At 44.3% G+C, this 8588-nt stretch overlaps 2 protein-coding genes across 3 annotated transcripts; both read left to right on the top strand.

Moving 5' to 3' along the window:
• The first annotated feature begins 501 nt into the window (after window positions 1–501).
• On the top strand, window positions 502–4447 carry LOC125540341 (phenylacetaldehyde reductase). Its single transcript, XM_048703954.2, has 6 exons — window positions 502–743; window positions 816–985; window positions 2904–3089; window positions 3395–3560; window positions 3798–3987; window positions 4077–4447. The coding sequence occupies exons 1-6, from the start codon at window positions 620–622 to the stop codon at window positions 4267–4269; spliced, it is 1029 nt and encodes a 342-aa protein (XP_048559911.1). The 5' UTR covers window positions 502–619; the 3' UTR covers window positions 4270–4447.
• A 1375-nt stretch (window positions 4448–5822) lies between these two features.
• On the top strand, window positions 5823–8588 carry LOC125540326 (phenylacetaldehyde reductase). Of its 2 annotated transcripts, none has more exons than XM_048703944.2 (6): window positions 5823–6110; window positions 6207–6376; window positions 6501–6686; window positions 7094–7256; window positions 7913–8012; window positions 8125–8588. In XM_048703944.2, the coding sequence occupies exons 1-6, from the start codon at window positions 5999–6001 to the stop codon at window positions 8327–8329; spliced, it is 936 nt and encodes a 311-aa protein (XP_048559901.2). In that variant the 5' UTR covers window positions 5823–5998; the 3' UTR covers window positions 8330–8588. The 2 variants fall into 2 exon arrangements, with proteins under 2 accessions (XP_048559901.2, XP_048559894.2); XM_048703937.2 differs by having other exon boundaries at window positions 5824–6110; window positions 7823–8012.

Here is an 8588-nt window from a genome sequence, read left to right as displayed (position 1 = left end):
CAATGCAATCGAACATCGCGCCAAGGTTCGTTCTACTATAAGATTCCATACTGAAAGATTCCTCGTCGTGTTGTTTGATGGCATTGAAAATCGTGTTAGAAATGAACGGTTGTAGTACTAAGTACTTCCTCTGTCTCATAATATAAGAACATTTTCGACACTGGTATATTATGAGAGGGAGGGAGTATTACTGCTAGCACCGCCCTTGGGTCAGACCTGTCTGTGATTGAAGGCATTGTCAATTAACTGGTCTTTTGCTAGAGCATGGTCAGTCTCTGCATCTTGCAGTCTAGTGTATGTATACTTAATTCATCACCTTGGTTTAATCTAATCCATGGCGATCTCGATGGGCGTGCTTGCTCTTGCACGTGGAGGAGTGGGCCATCCTTGTCAGCGGGCGGGCTGGGTGGAGTGAGCCGCGTCAAGTGCATAGATGCTTCCACCTACCGCAACTTTTTTTCTTTTTGAGGAATCTACCGCAACCTTAAAGCAATGAGGAATCTCGAGCTGTACTCCCCCCGTCTCCCGTCTTCCATCTCCTATTGACCTTGTCTGAACCTTGTATGCAGTGCCTCTCGCTCTTAAGCTCTTCATCCACATATCAACAGGGCAACCGGGGATGGCGTCGTCGCCGCCACTGCCGCGCGTGTGCGTGACCGGCGGCGGCGGGTACATCGCCTCGTGGCTCGTCAAGCTGCTCCTCTCCCGCGGCTACGCCGTCAACGCCACCGTCCGCGACCCACGTACGTAGCCACTAGCTTAGTAGGCACTGTAACGGCTGCACGCTCACCTCCTGCTTCTTGCTCGTCTTCCAGGCGATCCGAAGAATGCGTGCCTCGAGCAGCTGGATGGGGCTCGGGAGAACCTGCGGGTGTTCAAGGCCGACATGCTCGACTACGGCGCGGTGACGCCCGCGCTCGCCGGCTGCGAGGGCGTCTTCCACATCGCCACTCCGGTGCCCGAGCAGGAGATGGTTGACCCCGAGGCAAGTGTTCACCCATCTCCTGGGCCAGCTTGTCAGTGTAGGATTTCTCCTAGTCGTACTTTTATCACTCACTGGAGTGGAGTAATGTGGGAGGTAGTTCTGGACTTCTAGCCTCCCCTTCCAAAGAGGACTAATGCGAGCGACTCAAGCAGATCTGAAGAACAAAAATTAACTTAGACGGAAAGAAGTGCATTGGACGAGTTAATTGTTCAGTTATGAGATCTACAAGTTCGGCTTATTCTAAGTCAATTTTTTTTTTTACAAAATGGATGAGTAGCCCGGCCTCTGCATCACATGATGTGCACATCTATTTATTAATGCAAACCGAATATTCAAGTTTCAAACTAGTAAGACTAGCCACAATGGGTAGTAATATTGAGTAGTAACATAAACATGTTACTAGTCTATGTTACTACCTCTACAGTGGGGAGTAACATATGTGTGATAACATACACCAATTCATTTATTAGGCTATAGACACATTTTGCATTGATATGTGTGATGTTACTCATAGTACTAGTAACTAGCTATGTTACTAATTTCCTCTCTTTCTTCATTTATTGCTTGCCACATCATCTATTTTATCTAGATATATGTGATGTTACTATCTATGTTACTCCCATTGTGAGTAGTCTAAGATGCCCGTGCATTGCACGGAACACCAAGATTGAGGGTGGATGGCGCCGGCAGCGGCCATCACAACAGATTGTTCCGTGGCCTTCTGGATGTGGTGGGGAAGAGATATGGCTGATTGTGAGAGATAAGGAGTTGTTTGTAAATATGAAAACAAGTGTCGGGCATCTTTTTGCAAAACTGCAGCAGTTTGCTTTGTATGGTTCAGATCTAGATCCGACGGCTACTGTTGAAAGATGGCAGGCACACCATCATCACCAACTAAGATTTTTATAGGAGTAGAATAAAGATCCGAAAAAAGTAGAGGTAAAAATTACAGGACAGAATGCCACAATCGGCAAAAATAGAAAAACATGTCTACACACATATCTTATTATTGGACCGTCATCCAAACCGGATGTATGTAGCGTGCGCTACGGTTGACTAATTTTATAGGTACTACATCCGTTCCAAAATATTCCTAATTGAAGTTCTGAATTTGTCCCAAGCCAAATGTGTTTAAGTTTGATCAACTCTAGAGAAAAATGATCTGGATTTGGGCTTATCGGGCCTTCATTCTTGATCACTTCTTTCGGCATTCTTGTCACTTCTACTTAGGCTTTGCTGCCATCCGGACCTAAGTTTCTCGTCCACAACACCATAGAAATGTTTATGGTTGTGATATATGATAGTTGGTAAATAGTAAATTTACATCAAATTGCGTTACAGTTTTTTCCTAACATTAATTGTGTGTAGTGGATTTTGATGCCCAGAAAATGAGTTCGAAATGACTATTGCATAAGGCCTGAACATGTCCTATTTTTGTTGTCCAACGTTTTTTATAGTAGCTGAAATTTAAGTTCCAAAGGTTTTAGTGGTAAGATGGAAGTGGAACTAGTATATATTTTGCATGGTATGGTAGAAATTGCATTACAAGTAGTCTTCATATACAATTAAAGGAGATATTTGAATGAAAAATTAACAGAGTGGCGTAAATGGAAATGAACTACTCCCTCCGTTCATTTTTGTAAGACGTTTTAGACAACTGAAATTGAACTATTTTAGGTGTTGTCTTAAATGTCTAAAACGTCTTACAAAAGTGAATGGAGGGAGTATGTTGTTTGGTAGGGTGTAGAGAATTGGTGTTAATTAGTACAAGTGAGAGAAATTTCTTAGAAAAATACATGTGCATGTAATACTAGTTTGTTTACCCCCAAAAGTAAAAAATACTAGTTTGTTTGTTCTTCTATTTTCACTAAGAAGCTAGCTGTTCTGCTGTTACTCATAAACTTGCTCAACTGTGCAGAAAGAGATGATGGATCCTACTGTCAAGGGAACCATGAATGTACTCAAGGCCTGCTCAGCTATGAACGTTGAGAAACTCATTCTGGTTTCATCTGCCGCCAGTATTTGCTTCAATCCAGATTGGCCAGAAGATAAAGTCAAAGATGAAAGCTGTTGGTCAGACAAAGAGTTCTGCAAGGAGAATAAGGTGAGCACTCGGAATTGCTGATCAATAGTACATCCACCACCAAGTTTCCAAAGAGATTAAAATCTACTTCCTCCGTTCCAAATTACTTGTCGTAAAAATGGATGTATCTAGAACTAAAATACATTTAGATACATCCATACTTGCGAGTTGCGACAAGTAATTCGGAACGGAGGGAGTACCTATTATGCAAAGAAAGGGACATCTTCTTAATCATTGCACTAGCTAGTGAGCTCTAAATTGAAGATGAGATGATAGCTGAGAGGTAGCGCTAACTCGACAATATGTACACTTGTTTGTGTTGGCAGAGCTGGTATTCGCTTGCGAAGACCGAAGCTGAAGAGATAGCCCTGGAATACGGTGACAAGAACGGATTGCATGTCATCACATTCTGCCCTGGTCTGGTCTTCGGCCCTCTGTTGCAGCATGTGGTGCTCAACACTAGCAGCAAGGTCCTCCTCTACATGATAAAAGGTTGCAATCCTAATTCAAGTGCAATATGCAGCATTTCTTTCTTGCTTTCTGTAACTCTGTTGTTCTTGGCATTTATCACTAGGGTAACAATATTTTGGGAAGTGCATGGTAGATTCAGTACTACTGAAACAAAAGCTAGGGATTTGTCTTAATTTCAATTTGTTGCTGTGTAACTTGAGAACACACAGCCCAACAAAGTTCAACATGCTGAGCATATGATTTACTGCTTGGATGCAGGAGGCCCTGATACGATGAACAACAAGTTCTGGCCCATAGTAGACGTCCGCGACGTAGCCGGCGCGTTGCTCCTGTTGTACAACAAGGCAGGGCCACATGAGAGGTACATATGCTCGTTAGACCAAATGGACTTGAAGGAATTGCTGGAGATAATGAAGAGCATGTACCCTAGCTACAGTTATGCAGACAAGTAAGTGCCATTGTATCAAACGTCATGCCATAGCTTGCCTTAGAGTCGATTTACGAAGGATTTTAACCACCACTTTTTGGTGTTTGCAGGATGGTCGACGTGGATTACAAGGGTGCACTGACTTCGGATAAGCTGAAGAATTTGGGGTGGAAACCAAGGAAATTAGAGGATACACTGGCAGACAGCGTCGAGTCGTATGAAAAGGCAGGGCTTCTTCATGTTTCAGATGGCGAACCCTGCCGGCTTCCCTTCTTCTACCGCATGCCACCTTTGGTGGAATGAGCCAGCACCATTTAGTCATTGATTTTTATTTTTTCTTGAGACATCACTGAATGTGTTTTGGAAAAATAAGGAGGGGATCAGGTCCCATGGGTCATCCAGGATGGATGCATGCAGATGCAACTTGTGTGTCTGTTTGATTTCTTAGCCGAACAATTGAGGTTATGTTTGAGGTTGTTGAGCTGTGTTGTGCGGAACTTATTTTTTAATCTACAACTTGAGATCACAAACGATAAATAAAAATAGCTGAACGGTAAACTAAGCAGAACATTTTTGAATATGATCGAAAATTCAATTCAGTCCCCGGGCTCATCTGCATCTGATGAACAGTAAATACAAAAAAATAGCAAACAATTTCAAAAAATATGAAAGTTTTACACATAACAGTTTATAATGTTTTCTAGAAGCGTGCCAAATTTCAAGATGTTTGGACATTTGAGAAGCTTGGGGTAAAATTAACAAAATCGGGTCTACTGTGTGCACCTTTTGAAAGTTTCTTTGAGAAGCCAGATTTGTTATTTTTTGCCACGGGCTCCTCAAACATCCAAACGCCATGAAATTTGGCATTTACGGTAACCAACAAATCCAATCCTTTCTATGGCCACCTTCTGCAAGATGAAGTAGTCATCAAAGGACCCAACGTCATGGTACAGGCGATTAAAGACATTTTTTCGCATCCGAAAGCGCGAGCGAAAATTGTTAGCGAATAGAGCAATGGGGGCAAAGTAGTCATCCGTCAGCGTCAAATGGCCCCATACCCTGTCCCGATTGAGCACTCGATGACCCTTGATCGATCTATTGAAATTGAGAATATGCTCTTTCACACGCTCCATGTCTGCAAGGACTGTCTGTATTATCACCCTCTTTTTCTCGAGCGCGACCTTTTTTAAGGAGAAGAGGGACGCAGGGTTAACGTCCACGATGTAAGGAACCATATCAGCGGGGGTTGCGAGCTGCTTGGTGGCATACTAGTACAGAGGCTTGTAAGGTTCCGGTCACGATGCCGTCTGGGCGCGCCCGTCTAGCGGCGTCCGCCACGCCTTCCATGCCCATCGCCACCACCACCAGCCAGCCGCTTCTTCACCTTTTCCTCCTTTGCGGCCTGCTTTGACGCGGCGATTTTGCCGCGTCTCCGAGTTGATCTTCCGGGCGAGCGTGATGCTCGAGTCCCCAAGCACCTCCGCCGGCTCCATCTGCAACATATTCTCTAACGGTTCCATACGTCGACGGTAGAGGGAAAGAGAGGGTGGGAGAAAAGAGCGGGAATTGAATTGAAAGGGACGGAGAGTGAAATAAAAAAGTGAGAGATTTTGGCACGAAAACAATGCGAAATGCTACAAAAGCACGAACTCTGACTTCCTTTTGGATGGGCTAGGGGGCGGAGGACTCCCGCAAACATCTCATATTTGTTTCCGGTTTACAGGAAAAATCATATTCGAATCTGGATCCATACAGAACCGTGACTTCGGCGATGCAGCCAGTATGGTACGGACGGGCAGGTCGGCGTTGGAGATGCCAACCGGCTAAAATTTATGTGCCATTAATAGAGAGGGCCTGATGAACTGGAGAGTGAGCGGCAGATGGCCTCAGCGGCTGTGTGCCCGCGTAGCTACCGCGGCATAAAGAGCAAGGGGATGTCGATCTGCGCCGTGGAGTCTCTACCGGCGAGTGGGTGGAGAAATTGTTAAAGCCGAGCAAGCTGCGAGCCAACCCGTAAGCGAGGAGGAGGAGGATGGCACCACCGCGGGTGTGCGTGACCGGCGGCGGCGGGTACATCGCCTCGTGGCTCGTCAAGCTGCTCCTCTCTCGGGGCTACGCCGTCCACGCCACCGTCCGCGACCCATGTATGCACGGCGCGCCTGATCCGGCCGCTCCTCCTCTCTTCTTGCTGTTGCTGCCTGCTTCGCCGGTTGGTGATTAATGTCGGGATGCCGTTTCAGGTGACCAGACGAACGCGCATCTGATGCAGCTGGACGGCGCGGCGGAGAGCCTGAGCTTGTTCAAGGCCGACGTGCTCGACCGCGCCGCGCTGGCCGCCGCCGTCGAGGGCTGCCAGGGCGTCTTCCATGTCGCCTCCCCTGTTCCCGCGGATAAGACCGTCGACCCTGAGGCTAGTACACATCTGTCGATTCACTTGGTCCACAAAAGTTCAGAATCTCGTTGAAATCTCAGTATTTGAAAATGCAGATTCTTGATGGTCTGTTACTAATGTTGTGCTAAATATAACCCTGCAGTCAGAAATCATGGTGCCTGCCGTGAAGGGCACCCTAAATATTCTTGAAGTTTGTTCATCTCTGAAGGTTCAGAAGGTTGTGGTGGTGTCATCCACTGCTGCTGTTCATTCTAACCCCAACTGGCCTCAGGGTAAACCCAAAGACGAGAGTTGCTGGTCCGACAGAAAAATATGCATGGAGAAGGAGGTTAGTAAAGTTATACTCCCTCCGTTCCTAAATATAAGTCTTTTAGAGATTTCAATGCGGACTACATACGAAGCAAAATGAGTGAATCTACATTTCAAAATATGTCTGTATACATCCGTATGTAGTTCGTATTGGAATCTAAAAAGACTTATATTTAGGAACGGAGGGAGTAAATTAGAACTGTGAGGTGATAGAACAATGGAATTCAGTCGCAACGTACTTGCGGATGCTAACTTGCTAAGCATATACTTTAATTTGTTTGCATCAAGATTTAACATGTCGATTTTCTTTGTTGATTCCTAACATATTAGTAGTTCACTTCATCATTAATCGGTAATTACTCAGAAACTAAAAATGGTTGCAACATCTGAGCACTGAGTTCAAACCTTTACAATTTTTGTTGGCAGGCCTGGTATAGTCTTGCTAAAACTGTTGCTGAAGAGGCAGCATGGGAATATGCAGAGAAGAATGAGCTCAATGTGGTTACTTTATGTCCTTGTATTGTTTTTGGGCCACAATTGCAACCTGTTGTCAACACCACCAGCGAACTCCTCATCTACGTCATAAAAGGTGCCCTCGTTATTTCTTTTTTTTTGCCCTGGGATTATCATTTACCTCACAAAAAAAGTTCATGTCTCTGGGTGGAAAAAATGCAGTAATCACTTGCAAGGCTCTCTTGGTAATGTAGGGTTTAGGAATTTGTTATGGATTCTTTTGGACGTTCTATATAATAACTGAATCCAATTTCTTCCATGAGCTTAGACCTTATGAAAAATTTCCTCTCGACCTTCTCTCTTCTTGAATTCCTGTAAAATTCCTATAGAAATTCCCTTTATTGCTTCATGATTCGAGAAGCCAGAACATACAATTTTTTTTTGGCATTACCATTTTGTAATCTTGTGCTCCAAAATGCCCTTAATTTCCAATTCAGGCCCTTATGTAAGAACTACACAATTCATTTGTGCTGTTGAAGATGGTTCTTAAATATGATTGGACTAATGTGACTCTTAATAATGTCTTGTATCGCTTCTTCTGTTTGTGCACAATTATTTTTTACCTCATCCACTTAATTGCATGCTAGAGATCTACTTGTTATGTATTGTTGACGGCTGGGAGTGATGAAAATTTTATTATAGGGGGTCCTAATGTGTTGAATGACACGCCGTTGCAAATAGTCGATGTCCGTGATGTGGCTGATGCTTTGCTTCTGATATATGAGAAACCAGAATCATCCGGGAGATATATCTGCGCACCAAATTACATTAGCACAAAGGCTTTGCTGGAGCTGCTAAAGAAGACGTACCCTGACTACAACTATGTAAAATGGTGGGTCTCTTATCTTATCATGTGTTCCTTGTATGTATCAAATGGCACATTTGCCCTGAACCCCGTGCTTGTTTATTTGGTTTGAATAACTCTCTCACTCTGCTTTCTGCAGCAAGGCCGATGCACATCAAAACTCTCCTGTCACGCCGATTTCGTCGGCAAAATTGAGTAATCTGGGCTGGAATCCGAGGGCATTGGAGGAGACGCTCCTGGACAGCATCGAATACTACCGAAAGATGGGAATTCTGCAGGATGTCGAGGGACAGACCTACCGCCTTCCTTATATTTTCCGCCATTATCAAGCTGCCGAAGAGTGAGTGGAGGGTGGCAGTGCTCAGTGCTTTCTATTCCCTCTGTTTCTAAATATAAGGCTTTTTAGAGTTTTCAATGCAGACTACGTACGGATGTATATAGACGTGTTCTAGAGTGTAGATTCACTCATTTTGCTCCGTATGTAGTCCATATTGGAATCTCTAGAAAGTCTTATATTTAGGAACGGCGGGAGTACATAAGTCATTGTGGTTGTGAATTGCTGAATGTTATGTGAAATAATAAATGATATGTTGATGCTTTCAA

Source organism: Triticum urartu, chromosome 1A (assembly GCF_056163025.1).
Source record: "Triticum urartu cultivar PI428250 chromosome 1A, HENAU_Tu73, whole genome shotgun sequence".
NCBI lineage: Eukaryota > Viridiplantae > Streptophyta > Magnoliopsida > Poales > Poaceae > Triticum > Triticum urartu.
This window is presented reverse-complemented; position numbering and strand designations above follow the sequence as displayed.

Excerpts from the sequence above, each read along its gene's own strand:
- LOC125540326 (XM_048703937.2), top strand. The coding sequence starts at position 5,999 with ATGGCACCACCGCGGGTGTGCGTGACCGGCGGCGGCGGGTACATCGCC. Across the intron at positions 6,687-7,093 it reads AAATATGCATGGAGAAGGAG|GCCTGGTATAGTCTTGCTAA; the intron begins GTTAGTAAAGTT and ends TTTTGTTGGCAG. Across the intron at positions 8,013-8,124 it reads GACTACAACTATGTAAAATG|CAAGGCCGATGCACATCAAA; the intron begins GTGGGTCTCTTA and ends TGCTTTCTGCAG.
- LOC125540341 (XM_048703954.2), top strand. The coding sequence starts at position 620 with ATGGCGTCGTCGCCGCCACTGCCGCGCGTGTGCGTGACCGGCGGCGGC. Across the intron at positions 744-815 it reads CGCCACCGTCCGCGACCCAC|GCGATCCGAAGAATGCGTGC; the intron begins GTACGTAGCCAC and ends CTCGTCTTCCAG. Across the intron at positions 3,561-3,797 it reads CCTCCTCTACATGATAAAAG|GAGGCCCTGATACGATGAAC; the intron begins GTTGCAATCCTA and ends GCTTGGATGCAG.